The sequence below is a fragment of the Borostomias antarcticus genome, assembly GCF_949987555.1.
Source record: "Borostomias antarcticus genome assembly, chromosome: 12".
NCBI classification, from domain to species: Eukaryota; Metazoa; Chordata; class Actinopteri; order Stomiiformes; family Stomiidae; genus Borostomias; species Borostomias antarcticus.
The window spans coordinates 1,239,218-1,260,042 of NC_140245.1; the positions used below are offsets into that span (position 1 = coordinate 1,239,218).

At 48.6% G+C, this 20,825-nt stretch overlaps 2 protein-coding genes across 2 annotated transcripts; one reads left to right on the forward strand and one right to left on the reverse strand.

Moving 5' to 3' along the window:
* Positions 1–4,746: 4,746 nt before the first annotated feature.
* Positions 4,747–11,836, forward strand: c8a (complement component 8, alpha polypeptide). Its single transcript, XM_084446618.1, has 11 exons — positions 4,747–4,961; positions 5,066–5,171; positions 5,985–6,135; positions 6,310–6,454; positions 7,354–7,543; positions 7,794–7,973; positions 8,339–8,579; positions 8,913–9,044; positions 9,171–9,328; positions 10,780–11,005; positions 11,546–11,836. The coding sequence occupies exons 1-11, from the start codon at positions 4,810–4,812 to the stop codon at positions 11,695–11,697; spliced, it is 1,833 nt and encodes a 610-aa protein (XP_084302744.1). The 5' UTR covers positions 4,747–4,809; the 3' UTR covers positions 11,698–11,836.
* Positions 11,837–12,216: 380 nt separating this feature from the next.
* Positions 12,217–19,720, reverse strand: c8b (complement component 8, beta polypeptide). Its single transcript, XM_084447451.1, has 12 exons — positions 19,542–19,720; positions 18,764–18,872; positions 17,844–17,991; positions 17,252–17,390; positions 16,060–16,192; positions 15,624–15,821; positions 14,753–14,993; positions 14,117–14,245; positions 13,392–13,555; positions 12,857–13,010; positions 12,609–12,680; positions 12,217–12,494 (listed from the first exon to the last, which is right to left on the reverse strand). Exons 1-12 carry the CDS (start codon positions 19,619–19,621, stop codon positions 12,343–12,345), a joined length of 1,719 nt encoding a protein of 572 aa, XP_084303577.1. The 5' UTR covers positions 19,622–19,720; the 3' UTR covers positions 12,217–12,342.
* Positions 19,721–20,825: the final 1,105 nt, after the last annotated feature.

Here is a 20,825-nt window from a genome sequence, read left to right on the forward strand (position 1 = left end):
CCTTACTGAAAACATCTCTCTCAGTGACGGGAATAGCTACAGCGTCTCACATCATACGATTAAGTGCAAACAACTAACAGCGAGAGGAAATTACATACATGTGTACTTGTGTATGATTTGAAAGACCATGTATACATACGCATGATTTAAAGACTATCACAAAGAACTACCATACCCTGAATTTCGAGACCAAATGTTCATATTTCTTGGTTCTTCCTTCTTTTGTTCCTTGTACAACAAAAAAATCATTACAAACAAATGATATCTTCTTGCTTCATTTTTTAAACCTTATCATTATAGTTTGAAAATAATGAAATGCAATTTACCGCTGGAGTCGAATAGGGATCTTTAACATGAAAAGAAAAGGGTTGGATGAGTTATAGCATTGATACACAGTTTTGCAATGATACAATCAAACAAAAACCCATTAAAACACTTTCTTACTCTTTGGGACAGTTTTGCGTTTGTGGGACTTTAGCTGGATCTTGAATTTGTTGATGTTCTCAACCTCTTCGTACAAGTTGTCACAGGCATCATAGTAGTTCTCTTGTTGGCAGACACTGGAGGACAAACACTCAGCGCTCAAACTGCAAAAATAATAGAATAGAAATTAATTCCCATAATGCATTTCAAAACAATATTTGAGAGTTCCATCCAGCTCACCTTGGCGGTTGACCTTCACCGTCCGGGGACAGCTCCGAACAGTGATCTGTGTCGTCCGTGACAGAGGGCTCGACAGAAAACAGCTCGGCTTCTGCTGGAGGCTCTGGAACTGGAGCTGGAACCACTTCGTCTTCCAGAACCTTCCAGAGTTCTGGAACCGGTGGGTCTAGAAGGATCAGCGGCTCAGGGAGACATGGAGGATCGTGAAGGTCTAGCTGTTCTGGAAGATCAGGGAGACATGGAGGATCGTGAAGGCCTAGCTGTTCTGGAAGGTCAGGGAGACATGGAGGATCGTGAAGGTCTAGCTGTTCTAGAAGGTCAGGGAGACATGGAGGATTGTGAAGGTCTAGCTGTTCTGGAAGGTCAGGGAAACATGGAGGATCGTGAAGGTCTAGCTGTTCTGGAAAGTCAGGGAGACATGGAGGATCGTGAAGATCTGGCTGATCTGGAGGCTCAGGAAGCTCCAGGCCACGGTCGTTAAGGCTTAAAGACTGCAGATCCAAGCTGCCCAGTTCCCAAGGCTCACATCCTGGCAACTCAGGTTCAGAAGCTACAAAATCTGGGACCCCGAAGTCTAACAGAGGGGCTGGAAGTTCAGCGTTTCCAAGGTGTCCGGTCTCGAATTCCAGAGAAGCAATATCAAAATCAGCGGTCTCCATCTCTGGAATCTCAAAGTCTGGGAACTGTGGAGGCTCCAGGTCAAGGTCGACCATCAGAGGCACATCAGACTCCGCCTTCTCACATGACGCCTGCTCAACCTCCGGGGCTGACGCTGAAAGCACAATTGTAACACAAACGTACACAAAATCAGCATAACCATGTAAAATACAAGCTCAAAACTACCGAAGCTAATCAGTCTCGGCCTTAAAAAAAAAAAAAGGTACGGAGCTAATTACTATCAGTGGTAATTTTTAAAAGTACCCTTGTCCAGTTCTGTGGCTGGCTGGTTACAGCTGAGGTCCACCGACGGGGGCCTGGGGGGTTTGACTGGTACGGGCCCCAAGGAGCCCAGGCCAGGTAGAGGCCTCCTGGGGGGGGAACACGGTGACGATGGAGGATCCACATGGGCCCAGTAGGGCCGTCTCTCCAGGGTAGTCTCTGGTTCTATGTTGGGGGGGCAGTAATGCTACTTCAGTCATTCTCACCACTGCAGAATTTGATCTCTAACTCTAAAAGATACAAGTAGGAGCCAGAACACTTTGGCATAACAGTAGCAATGTACAGTATAGTGTGAATATGAGCTGAAGAGAAGTAGTAAGAAATGACTTACTGCAGGAGGAGCTGTTGATCTTGACGAAGGGACGCACGGCTACGCAGGCCAGGTGCGGGGGGCAGGCCGGCGGAGACGATGGTGGCGAGTTCTCAGGGCGCCGTTCGCCTCTTCCCACAGGGCTGCCGTCCGCCAGGTGGGCCCCGTTGGAACGCAAGCCCCTGGGCTTGGCGTATATCAACAGCTGCCGGGGAGAGAACCTCTTCTTGGCTTTCTCCAGGGTGCCCATGACCCGCTGGTCGAAGAACTGGGCGGCGCCCACCGAGGAGGGCGAGTCGCCGCCTGATGTCGGGGTGATGGCGGGCGCTTCCGGGCTGGGGGGCGGGCGCTCCGCGGCTGAACCCTCGCCTCGGAGAGAGACCCGACCCTCCGCCTCGCACCCGTCCTCCGCCGGAGGCTTGCTGGTCAGTTCGGCGCAGACGGGTTCTTCGTTAGGTTCCGCGCCGGACTTGAAGGACTTTGTTGACTTGAAAGGGAGCAGCAGGCCCTTCTTCCTACACTTGGTCGGCGGCGGGGCCTCCTTCGGACGCTCCGCCATCGTTTTGGGCTCTTTCGTGGGAAAGGGCAACACTAGGGGCATGTTCCGGTCTCGGAGGGACTGCTTGGCTTGGTTCTCGACCTCTTCCGTACTCTGGTGCGTCGGGGGAGGGTTGGGAGGCGGGGGAGGGTTGGGAGGCAGGCTCGGGGGGAAGGAGACCGGACGATGGCCCCCGGACGCCCGGGTTCCGTCCCTGAAGAGCATGCGGGGAACAACGGGCGTCTTGTTCTCCGCCGCCATGTGCATGGAGCTCACCAGGGAGCCGAAGTGGCCCCCGGGGGGCGGGAGGCGCTTGGGCTTCTCCGCGATGGCAGGTCGGTTCCGGGCCTGGGACCGAGCCGCCTCCTCCTGGAACCTGGCCCTTAGAGCTTGGACGTTAGTAGGTCCCTCCTAGAATTGAACAGGGGTTTTCATGACTACTCAATGAGGGTGTTATTTGGCAAATGCATCAAAATAATAAATAATAGGCCTACATTATTATTATTATTATGTACTGCCCCCCCCTTCCTATGTATGTAAAGTACAATGGCAATAAACGCTTTCTGATTTATTTTCCACACACAAACGCACGTGAGTGAAGTATGTCCCAAATAGCTGACATGCATCAAATATAATTAGGCTACGCAGCTGCATGAAAGTAGCTAAAAAGGAATTGCACAAAATATTATTCTACATTAGGCTACAGAATTACACAAATGTTTTGCTATTGATAGGCTATAGCCTACTTCGAGATACTCCTTACTTCTTCCATTGTCTCTCGATTGCTTCGTCCACTGACACTAACTTTTTGTTCTTTTTCGCATTACACACGTTTGATTCGTTATAGGCTTTGGGTTAGGGAATTCGTTGTAAACTTCACAATTCTTTCCGACTGTTTTACACTGAAATGAACATGCAAACAATTGAATCGTACAGCCTCAACACACCTGTGAGCGCGTCACTGTCACTTCGGCGGGGGCGCGCATTAAAGGCGAGGTTGGATCCAGTTTTGGAGAAGGTGGGCTCGTGACAGGCGCGAGGTTATCAAATACCTATTCGCTGTGCTTTTTAAATAACGTTCTAATCACGCGGGCCTGGAGCGATTTTGGATCCGCCGGATCCAGCTTTGGAGTAGGCGGGCTCTAGACAGGATCTGGATCTGTAATGACAAGGCAAACCTACATCCGGTGAGTCAGACTACATGTAAGCTACTGTGCACCCGAGGCCATAGGAGTGAACATTCCAGCCATTGCACCACCAACTGTTATGACTTTCGATTTCACCTTTTTGTCTGGCACAGAAAAGGTGATATCTGAGTTTATTAACCTTGGTAGTCAGAAGCTTTTGGGGGCATACAGGAGACATAAATTATAGTTTTGAGTAAGCATTTTCCTTTGTCGTCTGGAAATGTATCTGGTGAATTGCCCAGCTCAGATTAAAGTTTCATGCAAATGCAATTCCTTGCAGAATTTTAATCTAAACAACTTTCCTGAAAAACATTGTATCCCCACCAATTTTCAAAGCAAAGGGCTCAATGAGAGAGAACCATCAGTTAGAATGCTTTATTCTGTTCTAAGTAGGTCTATAGTGTGTGTTGGCATGGATTTAATGATAACACAGAAATCTACCACCACTGCAATCCTATCACTTATTTTCTAACACTAGGGGTGTATGCCGCCTTGCCAAAAATCACTATGAGAGCTATTCCTCCCAGATGGAAGCCATGACCCCAATGAAAGAGAGGATGTGAGTGTTTGCAGCCTACTTTGCTACTTGGTCTTCATTCATATGTTGATATAGACACATGATAACCTGCAGATAGTTTGCCTGGCCTTGTAGCTACCTCTGGCTGCTCCTTCCCAATCTACGTGTGTGTGTGTGTGTGTGCGTGTGTGTGTGTGTGTGTGCGTGTGTGTGTGTGTGTGAGAGAGACATAATATGTGCATGTGTGTGTGAGAGGAGAGAGAGAGAGAGAGTGTGTGTGTGCGAGTGAGAGACATAATGTGTGCATGTGTGTGCGAGAGGAGAGAGAGTGTGTGTGTGTGTTTGTGTGTGTGAGAGAGAATATGTGTGTGTGTGTGTAAGTGAGAGAGAAGGAGAGAGAGAACGTGTGTGTCTGTGTGTGTGTGAGAGAGAGAGAGAGAGAGAGAGAGAGAGAGAGAGAGAGACAGAGAGAGAATGTGTGTGTGTGTGTGTGTGTTGGACCAGACTGAAAATGTCTCTAACCGGGATCATTACAGGAAACATATTTCTCAACTGTTTGAACGTGGCTGTTTACCCTCAATCAAACATTCACAGCAGCCTGCTGGTCGATGAGGCCTCTCCGGGACAACCGTCACTCGTCTAAACACCATTTCACATGAGGATCCATTCAACAAGGATGACATTCATTTTTAATATGGACCATAAACTAATATGCACCCTTATATCCTACATCCTGCTTCCTTCTCTCAACAGCTCATTCTCTGTGGAGGCGACAGATCTCTTCCCCTGGAGCGCGTCCAGATACAGGTAGCTCTCCCTCTCCTTCACGCTGGAATATCGATGGTACCGTTGTTCACCACAGAATCCAACATGGCCGCTGTGACTGAAACGGTAGCCGTGTGTCTGACCAGAGAGATGATGGTGAGTGGCGGATCCACGAACAGGCCGGCCCCCATCGACTGTAAGATGAAGATGTGGTCCTCGTGGAGCGCCTGTGACTCGTGCACAACCAGGAAGGTACAGTAAGAACCGGTACAGTAAGAACCAGGAAGGTACAGTAAGAACCGGTACAGTAAGAACCAGGAAGGTACAGTAAGAACTGGTACAGTAAGAACCAGAAAGGTACAGTAAGAACCAGGAAGGTACAGTAAGAACCAGGAAGGTACAGTAAGAACCGGTACAGTAAGAACCAGGAAGGTACAGTAAGAACCAGAAAGGTACAGTAAGAACCAGAAAGGTACAGTAAGAACCAGGAAGGTACAGTAAGCACTCCTCTCCCTGCTTGACCTCGGTTCTTCAATCAACATAGAACGTAGAAACAAACAAGTTTGAATTAAGTTTATCTCCCTCGGAAAAGATGTTGATATATTTTGTCTTCCACATGCACGTTACCTAAAACAGATGTTTGGTCGATCGAGATAGAAGGTTCCTGAAGGGACCTAGGCTAGCCTACATAAAGATGTTATCAAAATATGCTCCCCATATTCTTACAATACACTTACCCGTTTTTTTTTTTTTTTAAAGAATACAGTTGCCATAACTTCTATGCCGTAATACTAACTAGTCACTACTATCAGTTGACCAATGCTATCTCAGAAGATTCTGTATTTACAGTAAATTTGATATTGTGTACAGTTTTATGACTTCCTGCATCAGAATCAGAATCTGTTCATTTGCCATGTAGTTTATAGTAGCCTAGCCTACTAGAAATTTGTTTTGGTCAATGATGCATAACACTGACGGAGACAGCAGGCGCAGGACGAGGTGGGACAGCACAAAGACAGGACCCTGCGTCTCCGTGTCTCACCAGACCCTGTCTGTCCACACTAGCATCGTTTCCGATACTTGGAGACGCCGTCTCAGTTCGGCGGGACGCCTTGTCTTGAGAAACAGTGGGACATAGACGTGTGTCCCAAAGCTACGAACCCGTGCATGGTGACAGACTTTTGTGAGGAAACAAGTTTCACCTGCAAAACTTCAGGTAAGTCACTTCACCGACATCTACTCATTCTTATCACACCACTGCCCTTGTGTGTGTGTGGCTGTGCGTGTGTGTGTGTGTGTGTGTGTGTGTGTGTGTGTGTGTGTGAGTGTGTGCGTAGGCCTATTTCTGCATGTGTGTCTTTGAATCTGAAGTTTGTCTGTCCGTCCTCAGGCCGTTGCGTTGACCGGGAGCTCGTCTGTAATGGCGATCGAGACTGTGGAGACTGGACCGACGAGGACGGGTGTGAGACCAAGAAGAGAGAGGACAAGTGTTCCTCACTGTCCCCCATCCCTGGAGCCGGACTGGCTACTCAGGGGTAAAACACATAGCAGACACAGCAGGGAAGCATCCACAGTATAGATAGGCCTAACTCCCAGTAGCAACTTCAATAATAATGTGTTGCCTTCGTCTTGCTTATTGACTATGTCAATATAGCCTACACAATATACAATACACAATATACACAACATAATACAAAGAATATGAGCTTCCGTTTTTTGCCGGAGGGTCCCGTGGTGGAGCTTCCGGAGGGTCCCATGGTGGAGGTTTGAAGTCTGCAGCCAGACCCTATTGGAGAATAGGCAGTTACTGCCAGACGAATTGAGTTTGCTGCTCAACGACGCCTCCTGGTGGCTATTGTGCAATTAAGCAATAAACCACTCGAGGCCGTGTGTTATAGTGATTTTATAACAGCTAGGGGGCGTTTCGCGTCGTGCCTAAAACCCCCCTAGCTGTTATAAAATCACTATAACACACGGCCTCGAGTGGTTTATTGCTTTTATACAACGGTTACTACAGCTATTAGTGTAAAATAAACACACAGCAATGTAAAATATTAACATTTATTCAAAACGAAGCATCATTCCCTCAATTCCGCCGCGCAAAATAGTTCCCCTAACGAAAGGGTTGCCAAGCAACAACAACTACAATGCATTGGATCAAATGGGAGGCGCGTTAATACTGAAAATGGAATGATATGCGGTCCCAGGTGTGTGTTACAAAGTATTTTAACACGGCTTCCAGCCAATCAGAATCAAGAACCAGAACTAACCGTATAACACTGAATAAGGAGGTGGTCTGGAGTGGTCCGAACGGTCCTTGGGCCGCTGTCGTTGAAGCTCTCCCCATGAGAAGGCGAAATATCGAAGTTCGGATGACCGTTAGTTCAGTTTCAAATGTGAATAAATATAACAATGAGAGATGGGTCTTTTTCAGTTTTAACGTCTTGACGGGAGACTTCGCCGACCACGTCCTCGACCACGACTACTACGGCGGACTCTGTGAATACGTCTACAACGGAGAGTGGAAGAAACTCACATACGACGCCTTCTGTGAGAGTCTGCGTTACCTCGACGACGAGAAAAACTACCGAAAACCCTACAACTACCTCACTTACCGCTTTATGGTACATGTGTGTCCATTACCAGAAGCCAAATGTACTGCCTTGCATGTTTGACTGGATCTATTAATGACATACAATTATTTAGCAGACACTACACGTACAGGAGCAATTAGGATTAAGTGCCTTGCTCAAGGGCACACCCATACTCTGCCTGGGCATGTGAACCAGCGACCTTTCGGTTATTGGCCCAGTGCTCCTAACCGTTATAGGCTACCTGCCGCCTAAAGGCGTGTTTTGTGTTGTGGTATAATAGGCCCAAGCTACGTCGGAGGATTCCACAGAGTACTATGAAGACCTCAACAAGTTTCTACGTGCAAGACAGGTGGAAACATCTCGCAACTTCGGAGTGACGGTGGGGGCGGTCTCTACGTTCGGAATGAGCGCAAGTAATGAGGCCAAGTTTATCACCAACGTAACACAGTATGCCGGCCAGGTAAGTGGATAGGCCTAAACCTCTCACAGCTATTGTAGCCTACTGTACGACTGTTTTTGTTGTTTAAGAAAGCCAGCGGACAAGGAGAGGAAGGCTGTGGAAACCGAATCTCGATTAGTGAGCCATGTCTATCACACGGCCCCAACCAGGCCAACCACCTCCCAACACCCAACATTCTAAAGTTGTCAGTTGTTGTTCAGTTCAGTTGAAGTTTAAAATTCAGCAGCAAAATACATCCAACCGACGCCAACAGTCACCAACAATCATGGCACACTTATCCAGCGTCGGTTGGCGTTGGTTGGGGCAGTGTCCAGAAGCCTTAAGATGTGCCCCAGACAGTGTGTTCGGTGTGGTTTGGTGAGCAGGACCTGGGGTTCGTCCGGCTGATGTCCAGGGTTCAGACGGCCCAGTTTAAGATGCGCAGCAGCGGACTGGTGCTCAGCGAACGCATGTACGAAGACCTCATGGATCTCCCCGAGCAGTACGACTTCGGACGGTACGCGACCTTCCTCAACAGCTACGGAACTCACTACCTCACCCAAGGGACCTTGGGAGGGACACTGGAGTACGTGGCGGTTGTCAACAAAACTGCCATGTCAGCCTCTGGTAATATTTTTTATGTTTACATCTCTAGTAGTAGGCTACTGTAGCATCAACGATACAGTATCGCTGGGTCAATGTTGAAATGATCCCAAGAGCTTTCAAATTGTCCTACCTGTAGGAAGTTGAATGTATTTGAAGAGTTTATCAAGAGTTAACCTCTGCGATAGGATATCCACACACTGGATTATACCTCCCAACACTTTATTTACAGTAAGCAAGTGTTAGGAGCTACAGTATAATCCATTTAGATTCACATTTTGTATCCTGCACCTGGCCTAATGTAATAATCTTCGCTTTGCTTGACCTCTGATAAAGTTTTTCCCAATTTTCCCACAGACCACAGCGCTTCAGAAATTGGCTCATGCATTGGTCATTCCATCGGGATAAGCATTCCTCTGTCCTCAACCGTGTCTGTTGGGTTCAAAGATAAAAAGGAAGACTGTAGGAAAACTAAAGATGATGATACAGGTGTGTATCTGTATGGATTGTAGTCTTTAGCTCAAAACATCTATCAAAATAAAAACACCAACATATATTTGGTAGTAATGTCTGTTCAGACAGATGATTCATTCCTAATCTTTTAATCCAACACAGGGAAAACATCCAGTCACAGCTCCGTTAAGGACGTTCTCAGCCAGGTGAAGGGGGGGACAACGGGAAGCAGTGGGGGAGTAATGGTGGTCCAGGACCCAGACAGCTACAGGAAGTGGGGCGCAATGCTCAAATACAACCCCACAATCATCGACTCTGAGGTGGTTACACACACACACACACACACACGAGATGTACGAATCTTTGCTCTCTCCCTGGTGTCACCCTCTCCACGTCTCACCCCTGGTCTCACCCATGGTCTCACCCCACCCACTACTGATTCTATTCACCACCCTAGTGATTTTATTCTTCTTCTGAAGTCTATAGACCCAGGTCTCTTCTGAAGTCTATAGACTCAGGTCTCTTCTGAAGTCTATAGACTCAGGTCTCTTCTGAAGTCTATAGACCCAGGTCTCTTCTGAAGTCTATAGACCCAGGTCTCTTCTGAAGTCTATAGACCCAGGTATCTTCTGAAGTCTATAGACTCAGGTCTCTTCTGAAGTCTATAGACCCAGGTCTCTTCTGAAGTCTATAGACTCAGGTCTCTTCTGAAGTCTATAGACTCAGGTCTCTTCTGAAGTCTATAGACCCAGGTCTCTTCTGAAGTCTATAGACCCAGGTCTCTTCTGAAGTCTATAGACTCAGGTCTCTTCTGAAGTCTATAGACCCAGGTCTCTTCTGAAGTCTATAGACCCAGGTCTCTTCTGAAGTCTATAGACTCAGGTATCTTCTGAAGTCTATAGACTCAGGTCTCTTCTGAAGTCTATAGACCCATCTGTTCTGAAGTCTATAGACGCAGGTCTCTTGTGAAGTCTATAGACCCATCTGTTCTGAAGTCTATAGACCCATCTGTTCTGAAGTCTATAGACCCAGGTCTCTTCTGAAGTCTATAGACTCAGGTCTCTTCTGAAGTCTATAGACTCAGGTCTCTTCTGAAGTCTATAGACTCAGGTCTCTTCTGAAGTCTATAGACTCAGGTCTCTTCTGAAGTCTATAGACGCAGGTCTCTTCTGAAGTCTATAGACTCAGGTCTCTTCTGAAGTCTATAGACCCAGGTCTCTTCTGAAGTCTATAGACTCAGGACTCTTCTGAAGTCTATAGACCCAGGTCTCTTCTGAAGTCTATAGACCCAGGTCTCTTCTGAAGTCTATAGACTCAGGTCTCTTCTGAAGTCTATAGACTCAGGACTCTTCTGAAGTCTATAGACCCATCTGTTCTGAAGTCTATAGACCCAGGTCTCTTCTGAAGTCTATAGATTAGGTCTCTTCTGAAGTCTATAGACTCAGGTCTCTTCTGAAGTCTATAGACCCAGGTCTCTTCTGAAGTCTATAGACTCAGGTATCTTCTGAAGTCTATAGACTCAGGTCTCTTCTGTGAACAAGCAAATTAACACAGAAAAGAGTACAACAATAGAGCCAATGCATGAACACTGCTATAAAACCAAATTCAAATAAATACAATAAAAAATGTTTTTAAAAATGGATAAAGGTCACAGGGCATGCTCAAACAGCTCTTCAGACAGGGGTCCGGAGACTGTTTTCCTGGAGTTGCCAATAAGGTCAACTGGTTGACGGTAAGCTTTTTGGATCCCATCCCCCCAACCCCCACCCAGACCCTGCCCATCTTCGAGCTGGTGCGTCAGAGCACGGCGGCGGGCCACGCGGGTCCGAGGCTGGCCCACCTCCGGAGGTCCTGGGACGAGTACCGGCTGGAGTTCAGCTCCTGCCGCTGCGCCCCCTGCAGGCACGACGGTGTCCCTGCGCTCGGCCAGAGCGACTGCCGCTGCGTGTGCAAGGAGGGTTTCCGCGGAGACGCCTGCCAGGAGACGCTCCGGAAAGGTGAGGGGTCAGACACGGAACCAGTCAGGGTCCAACCGAGACCGATACCTGACTCAGAACCAGTCAGGGTCCAACTGAGACATTACTGATTCAGGACCAGTCAGGGTCCGACTGAGACTGATAACCGACTCAGAACCAGTCAGGGTCCAACTGAGACATTACTGACTCAGAACCAGTCAGGGTCCGACTGAGACAGATACAGAGACTTTCACACTGTCTAAATTCAAGATTCAAGAACTTTATTGTCATGTGCATGTTTAGACACAGTGGTTACATCACACAATGACATTCTTACTTTGCTTTGTCCTCCAATGCACACATCCCAAGTCCACTAAGTAATAATAATATAAAACAGTGCAATAGTAATAATAATAAAATAACAATAAATGTATCTACTAACTAAAGACATAATCATTTATCAACTAAAGACATAATCATGTAATATTATGTGTGTGTGGGGGTGGGGGGTTCCGGCTGACATTTTGATGGAACGATCGCTGCATATGATTGGCTAAGCGGCGCCATCCCGCCCTCTGATAGGCTCCACCACGGACGGGGCCTGGAGCTGCTGGGGGGCATGGACATCCTGTCAGTCGGGGAGGCGGAGTCGCACGCGGTCCTGTAGCAACCCCCCGCCGGACGGAGGCGCGGCCTGCCTGGGCTCCTCCTCTCAGACCCAGCAGCACTGCTGATTGGACGGCGTTCGATCGATCGGCTGCCACCTCTCGGCCAATGAGGCGAAGAGAAACGCCTGTCAGTCAACCACAGGAAGGGACACGGTTCTGATGGTGAAAATTATGCTGTATGTCGTTAATAAAATACTAAACTGTGTAGCTACTGCATTCATTTAAATATCCCCCTAAATCAATCCTCAACAATCCTCCCTCCTAAGCACTTATTGTATTGTATTGCACTGTACTTTAGATTGCTATTCTTGCACTTTGCCTTCAGCACTAGATTCTGCTCTTAGTCACTTGTTTTAGAAAGGAGATGCACTTGTCAGTTCTGGCAAGTAGTAGTACATTGGCTTTTCCTACGTTAAATGCAATTATTGTTAGTCGCTTTGGATAAAAGCGTCTGCTAAATGACTGTAATGTAATGTAATGTCTAACGGTGTCTCTTGCGTGCGCACAAGGCAAAATACATCAGCGACAACTTAATTTTTTAGAGTGAGAAGGTAACAAACAAACATCCCACACACTTGATGCTTTTCAGCTGAGATCTTTATTTCCAGAGACTACTGTAGGTTTTACAAGCAGGTGAGCGCTGTTCTCAGCAGCATGGGGGGGTTGAAGCCGACAGAAGGATGGATGGATGGATTCGGCGGTGTTCGTCCATCAGCAGTTGGTGGACTCGTCTCCCAGACCCCAGCAGGCCATGCCGTCGTCGCTGGCCGCGGGGTTGTTACACTGGCGTGTCCGAGTCCTCGTACCCCCGCTACAGGAAGACCACGCCCCCCAACAGCTCCAGCCGCCGTCTATGCCAATCCCTGCGCGGGAGAAGGTCATGTGACATGTCAGTCCACCAATAGAGAGAGAGTACGAGGAGGTGGTGAAGGTTTCGAGTTAGACGTGCGATCGGGCGACCGCGAGAAGCGGCTGACCTGTTTGCCTCTGGGTGACCTCGCAGCCACGCCCGCTGTAGCCGGACGGACACACGCACTCGCACCTGGTGCCTGATGGGAAGAGAGTAGTCATCGTCACCATCTTCATCACCACCATCATCATCATCCTCGTCATCATCACCACCATTATTATCATCACCACCATCATCATCACCACCACCATCATCATCATCTTCGTCATCATCACCACCATCATCATCATCACCACCTGAAGAGTGACCTCTGACCTTTGAGGACGGCCACTCCGTTGTTGTGGCAGGGGGAGCAGCGACAGGGGCTGGACTCCGCCAGGTGCTCCGCCAGCGCCCTCTTCAGGTTCCTCCTCAGGATGCCGGCATTCACAAAGTCCCTGGAGGTCACCAGGTCATACAGCAGCCGCATCTACCGCAGCAACAACAACAACGACATTAAGGCCTGGAGTCTGACTAGTGTTACTCTGTAGAGGTCAAACAAGGAAAGAGGAGGATGAGGTGAAATCAGAATGGCAGAAAGAGAAAGGATGAGGTGAGCAAGACATAGGAGAGAGAGACAGAGATAGAGAGGGAGAGAGACAGAGATAGAGACAGAGAGAGAGACAGAGAGATAGAGACAGAGATATATAAAGAGAGACAGAGAGAGCCAGAGAAATAGACAGAGCCAGAGAGAGAGAGATGGAGACAGAGAGAGATATATAAAGAGAGACAGAGAGAGATAGAGAGACAGAGAGAGAAAGAGACAGACAGACAGACAGACAGAGAGAGAGACGGCGTGATGAGGTCCCACCGTGCTCCTGATGAATTCTGGGTTGTAGCGTACTGAGTCGCCCCACAGGGCCATCAACTGCGGCGTGGGCAGCTTCTTGGCCGCCAGGGCGGAGATGGACTCACTACTGCCCCCTCTCACCACGGCCACAAAGTCCTCTACCATGCTGCCTTTCACTGTGTCGTCTAGGAGGAGGCGTGGGGGGTGGGGGGGAGAGAGAGACCAGAGCTCTGAGAACTACCTAGATTTTTGTGTTTACTGTGTGAGCTCAGGCTGTTTATCCCAGACTAGGCCAAACTAGACCAGACTAGAGTAGACCAGACTAGGCCAGACCAGACCAGACCTGAGTAGACCAGACCAGACTAGACTAGACTAGACTAGAACAGCTCAGACCAGACAAGAACAGACTACACCAGACTAGACCAGACTAGACCAGACTAGACTAGACTAGACTAGACTAGACTAGACCAGACCAGACCAGACCAGACCAGACCAGACCAGACCAGACCAGACTAGACTAGACTAGACTAGACCAGACCACACCAGACTAGACCAGACTATACTAGACCAGACCAGACCAGACCAGACCAGACCAGACCAGACTAGACTAGACTAGACTAGACTAGACTAGACTAGACCAGACCAGACCAGACCAGACTAGACTAGACCAGACTAGATCAGACCAGACCAGACCAGACCAGACCAGACCAGACTAGACCAGACCAGACCAGACCATGTCCACTCACCTCCCATCTCATTCAGAGCCCCGTCACAGCCCCCTGCCTCCACACCCCCAGACACATAAACACTTTTGACGTTGACGCCGGCTTTAAGGCCGACCTGCAAACAGTTCTTATAGTTGTCGAGAGAATAACCTGTAAATACACACAAGAAAGAAGAGAATAACCTGTAAATACACACAAGAAAGAAGAGAATAACCTGTAAATACACACAAGAAAGAAGAGAATAACCTGTAAATACACACAAGAAAGAAGAGAATAACCTGTAAATACACACAAGAAAGAAGAGACGATCGTCACCTCAGACCTGGATCAAATACTGCTTTACAAATGCTGTTAAACACTTGGGGTTCGCTTGGTTTATCTCACCCAGTGCAATGAAACAAACAAATCAAACGCCCCTCAATTACTTTCAAATCATCAGTTGCAATCGCTAGCATCACCGGCTACTAATAAAGTTCTAGACCTAATTCATATCTTAAGGTTTAAAGACCTGCCTCCAAACCCTGAAATTACAATACAATCTCTTATACCTTTTCTCCCCTTAATTCGTCTATGAGATTCCTCCGTTTGTGATGCAAATACTGTAGTATCCTGCCCCCTAGTGTCAGCGCCATATGAATGCGAGCGTCCGACTGTCACCTGACTTCTCCAGCTTGTCCTTGTTCAGGATGACGGTGTGTTCGTAGTCCCCGCCCAGCGCCGCCTCGGTTATGTAGTGGGTCCCGTAGTCGCGGAAGATCTGCCGGTACTCCCCGTAGACGTAGGCTTGGGGCAGCGAGCGCAGACGGCGAGCGAACTCCGGGTTCAACACCAGGTCGTCGGGCTTCAGGGCGTACCTGGCCAGCTGTAGCTCCGCCTTCGCCCTCACAAAGCTGCTTTTCTACGGGGGGGAGGGAGGGTCATTTTATTTTATTCTTCTCTTTTCTTTCCAAGATCCATTCGCTTTTCCTTCGCTTTACTTCAGGACCAGAATGCAACATGATTCTGGAAAATCAACCACCGTGGATTGAAACATGGTATCCTGTGCAATTTCCTTCCTGCGGTAGAAAAAAAAGTACCGACCTACCTTCATTGTAATATAGCTCATATGATTGACAATGATGGGAGGAAGTGTCAATTACAAATGGTAAATGGACTGCACTTATATAGCCCCTTTTCCACCTTAGCGGCACTCAAAGCGCTTTACAATGGCCTCTCATTCACCCATTCACACCAATGGCGGTAGCTGCCATGCAAGGTGCTAACCTGCTCATTGGGAGCAATTTCTGTTAGGTGTCTTGCTCAAGGACACTTCGACATGTAGACAGTTGGAGCTGGGATTCGAACCGCTGACCCTTCCATCATTGAACTACCCGCTCTACCAACTGAGCTACCCTGTGCAGTACAGTAGGTGATTACATGTTCAATCCAACTGGACTGGTTAGTTGAGTACCAGTACATGTTAAATGTTTTAAGTCCAGCTGGGCTGGTTTGGTCATGATGGTGGTCTGAGACCAAAACAAGCGCCTACCTTCCCCGAGGCCTGGCGAATCTTCTTCACCGACTTGCTGTATCTGGAGTCGGAGTAGCTGAAGCTGAATTCGGCCACGCCCGGTAGGGCGAAACCAAAGTTCACCGAGGTTTGGGAGGAGCGCTCTGTGGAGACGTGCGCCATGTAGTCGGAGTAGCTCTCGAAAGACGTCAGCGAAAAGTCGTACGAGCCCTTCGTCTGTCAGGCCGTAGAATTCAAAATTAGTCAAATGCATTTTTATTTCTCTGTTCCCGAACTGCAGTCTGACCAACGTTGAATACTACGTGTTAAGCACCCTCTCCAGGCGTTCAGGACAGATTAACCTACAGACACACGCAGTGTAGACTCAACAGACTAACCATACAGGGTCAGAAACACTGCACAGACTGATTGGACCCTTGTTTTGGGTGAAATGTTCCTTTAGCGGTGTCTCTACCTCCATGGTGTACTGCTGCAGGTTGTAGGGCTTCCTGAAGGCCAGGCCTTCGATGTAGTGAGGCTGACAGCTGCCTGCGTAGTATCTGTGGTCCAGCACCTCCCCCTCCAGGTCACTGGTCAAGATGTTGATCCTGAGGAGAGAGAGAGAGAGAGAGAGAGACGGAGAGAGAGACAGAAAGAGAAAGAGAGAGAGAGAGACGGAGAGAGAGAGAGAGAAAGAGATACAGAGAAAGAGACGGAGAGAGAGACAGACAGAGAAAGAGAGAGAGACAGAGAGAGAGATGAAGAGAGACCGACAGAGAGACAGAGAAAAAAAGAGAGAGAAAGATAGAGAGAGAGACAGAGAGAGAATGATAGAGACAGAAAGAGAGAGACAGAGAGAGAGAGTGTGTGATGAGAGAAAAGGCAGAGTTACCCACGTTGAGAACCATCAGTAGCCGGTCAGTCGACCCATCCGCTGCCCCCCCACCCCTTGGCCAGGCTCTCTATACCCCAGTACTCCTGCCCCACCCCTTGGCCAGTACTGCCCCAGTATTCCTGCCCCACCCCTTGGCCAGGCTCTCTATACCCCAGTACTCCTGCCCCACCCCTTGGCCAGGCTCTTGATGCCCCAGTACTCCTGCCCCACCCCTTGGCCAGGCTCTCGATGCCCCAGTACTCCTGCCCCACCCCTTGGCCAGGCTCTCGATGCCCCAGTACTCCTGCCCCCCCCCTTGGCCAGGCTCTCTATACCCCAGTACTCCTGCCCCACCCCTTGGCCAGGCTCTCGATGCCCCAGTACTCCTGCCCCACCCCTTGGCCAGTACTGCCCCAGTACTCCTGCCCCCCCTTGGCCAGGCTCTCAATGCCCCAGTACTCCTGCCCCACCCCTTGGCCAGGCTCTCGATGCCCCAGTACTCCTGCCCCACCCCTTGGCCAGGCTCTCGATGCCCCAGTACTCCTGCCCCACCCCTTGGCCAGGCTCTCGATGCCCCAGTACTCCTGCCCCACCCCTTGGCCAGTACTGCCCCAGTATTCCTGCCCCACCCCTTGGCCAGGCTCTCGATGCCCCAGTACTCCTGCCCCACCCCTTGGCCAGGCTCTTGATGCCCCAGTACTCCTGCCCCACCCCTTGGCCAGGCTCTTGATGCCCCAGTACTCCTGCCCCACCCCTTGGCCAGGCTCTCGATGCCCCAGTACTCCTGCCCCACCCCTTGGCCAGGCTCTCGATGCCCCAGTACTCCTCGGCCGTCACCCTGCAGGTCTTCACTCTCACGCAGCCCCTCTCGTCTGACCGGTCCCCACAGTCGTCGTCCCCGTTGCAGAGGAGGCTTCTGGGTACGCAGCGCCCTGGGGGGGGGGAACAGCAGAGCGCCAGGCGCCACGTTTACCTGGGGGGTCTCTGTGGGTGGGCTCCCCAGAGCACGGATTACATTACAATTACATTACAATCACATTACATTACAATCACATTACATTACATTACATTACAATTACATTACATTACATTACATTACAGTCATTTAGCAGACACTTTCATCCAAAGCAACTTTCAATAATTGCATTTAACATAGGGAAAGCCAATGTACTACAGTACTCACCAGAACTCACAAGTGCACCTCCTTTCTAAAACAAGCGACTAAGATTCAACTATCGACTGAACGGAGAGTTGCAGGTCAAGGTCATTTATCGCATCGTACGTCTGTTTAGGATCCAGCCCTGATCTCTAGAAGCCCTGGATGGGCCTCAGCGGTGTTCTCACAGCGGGACGGGGGTTCAGGCGGTCAGTGAGGGGGCGGGTACCTGTGACGGCGCACTGGAAGCCCTCGCACCCAGGGACGCTGTCACAGGCGTAGCGGCTAGGGGGGGAGCAGGACTCCTCCTCCCTGCCCTGGACCAGACACGCCTCCCCCCCGAACATGGAGGGCTGGACGAGATTAGCATAGCGATACTGGAGAGGGAGAGAGTGAGGGGAGAAGGGTGGGGGGAGAGAGAGGGAGGGAGAGAGGGAAAGAGAGAGAAAGGGGGGGGGATAGAGAGAGAGGGAGTAAGAGAAAGAAGGAGGAGGGAGAGAGAGTAAGGGAGAGAGAGAGAGAAGGGTGGGGGGAGAGAGAGGGAGGGAGAGAGGGAAAGAGAGAAAGGGGGGAGATAGAGAAAGAGAGAGAGTAAGAGAAAGAAGGGGTAGAGAGTGAGAGAGGGAGGGAGAGAGGCAGAAGGAGGGAGAGAGAGAGAGAGAGAGGGAGGGAGAGAGAGAAGGGTGGGGGGAGAGAGAGAGAGGGAGAGAGGGAGAGGAAGGGAGAGAGGGAAGGGTGGGGGGAGAGAGAGGGAGAGAGAGTGAATGAGAAAGAGAGAGCGTGAGAGTGTGTGTGTGTGAGAGAGAGAGCGAGAGAGTGAGAAAGAAAGAGGGGATATGAAAGCAATAACAAGACCATTTAGGTAAGAAATTGCTTTCTGTAAACTCTCGCTGAAGGTATCAGCAGCATCATTCAATTCGTGATCAGAATGTAGAGTAGCCTCTATCACATTAGAATCATATCATCCCAGAATGTACTCTCATGTTATTATATTAAGAGGGTGTTTTCACATTCCTGTGCCAAGGTTAGCTACTCCTCCAGGTAAAGTGGATTACCCACGGACATGAGAGTGTATCGTCGGTAATAAAACAGCGTGGTGCAGTATATAGCGTTCTCCAACCAGCTGGTGAACATCATCATCAGACTGACCCTCTTCTTCTGACAGACGTCACAGCTCGACCAGGGCGTCCACTCTGATTGGACACAGTCAACCGGCTGCACTATGACATCACCACCGGCGGTCTCTATGGCAACGTCACTGTAACATGTGGGATTACGATTAAGATTCAACTCAAGAAACTGCATTTTGGAGAGATCATAAAAATATTCTGGCTCAAACTATTACACAAGAAATAATTTACACACACAGACACACACTGATCCCCAGTCAGTTTTAGAGTTAACTTAACAGCCAGTCCAGAGCTGATAGTTCCTGTCATGGCTTTTAGTCAAATCAGGTTGAAGTTTGAAGTCTTTGACTGCTAGTGAACTCTGATCTCACAGTAATACACAGTCTGTTAACTGCTATATAAAAGACTTGAAGCCTTGTCCGAAAACAGACACTCACCATCTACCGCGTCCAACACACACAAGTCGAGTATTCTTAGTATTTCTTACTTTATCAAGGAGTATTCTTAGTATTTCTTACCTTATCAAGGAGTATTCTTAGTATTTCTTACCTTATCAAGGAGTATTCTTAGTATTTCTTACCTTATCAAGGAGTAATCTTAGTATTTCTTACCTTATCAAGGAGTATTCTTAGTATTTCTTACCTTATCAAGGAGTATTCTTAGTATTTCTTACCTTATCAAGGAGTATTCTTAGTATTTCTTACCTTATCAAGGAGTAATCTTAGTATTTCTTACCTTATCAAGGAGTATTCTTAGTATTTCTTACCTTATTAAGGAGTATTCTTAGTATTTCTTACCTCATCAGTATTAGGAACGCAGAGGCCCAGAGCAGACAGCAGGCAGTACCCAGGGTCCTCGGTGTGGACGCATGATTCATGACTGTGGACAGGGATTGACTGAGGAGAGACACACTGAGGAGAGAGACAGCACTGTGTGCTCATCTCCCCTGGCTGTCAATGTAAACAAACCCTGATCGATAGCGTGGAGGCCGTCGGCTCAGTGGTCAGCCAGGGACGGTCTCCCTCGCCGAAGCCAAAATAGCGAGTTGTGAGTGGAAGATATATCGGACGAACTGCAGCATAATTGTAATAATAAGTCAGGCGCCAACGACTTCAACGTGTTCTTCAACAGGTTTTGACGGCTTAACCAATCACTCGTTACCACTACCTGCGACTCACAAGGACACGGTAACTCACGGTTACACACGCTTCCATGATCACTGCACTGTATATCACTTATGCTTTGAGGCTGTTCATTAATAATAATGTGTTATATCACAATATTCATATTAATACCCAGATAACAAGCGGATGTGTAATGATTCTGGGCCATATATGGGCCGGAACTAAGCCACAAGGGCCAGATCTGGCCTGTATATGGCCCAGATCCGCTTGCTATCTGGGTATACACCATATATAAAGTTTTTTTTTTGTAACATTATCGTATTAATAAAGGGTTATATGTAATAATTTACATTCATGAGAACCTGAAATGGATGCATTGCTTGAGCTTTTTGGTCCCATATGTGTGAAAACCATGAGTAGACAAACACATTACAGTAGAACATTTCCCAAACCTTGCAGAGATAAATATTCCGGTAAGAGGACCAGGGGATCAACACGGCCTGTTTGATTAAACCGAGCGACCTTTGAACCTGACATCAACCTCCACCGGTTCATTGACTCTCAATACACAGACACAGTCATAGTCCTAGTGCGTGAGGCTTGGCAGCCCTGTCAATCCTAACAAATTACAGGATTTTCAAGGGCCCTCGCCCCACTGGGGCCCTGGGTACTCAGTCCCCCCCCCCCCCCCCTGGCTGTGGCTCAGACCCCTCACCTCAGGGACAAAGTGGGAATCACATCATATTTTATTTGTGACTCAACAGTGGGATGGGTACAGTGAATGGGAAGAAATATATACGTACAAAAGTCCTTTTTTTTCTCTCTTTTCATGACCATTTTGAATTCATAAATAAAATGTACAAAATATTTTGGACTATTTTTGCATTTTCTTACGAGCAGGGTTACAGTTATCGTCATGGTCTAGAAGTAAATAGTGATATCTTTATCATTTCATTT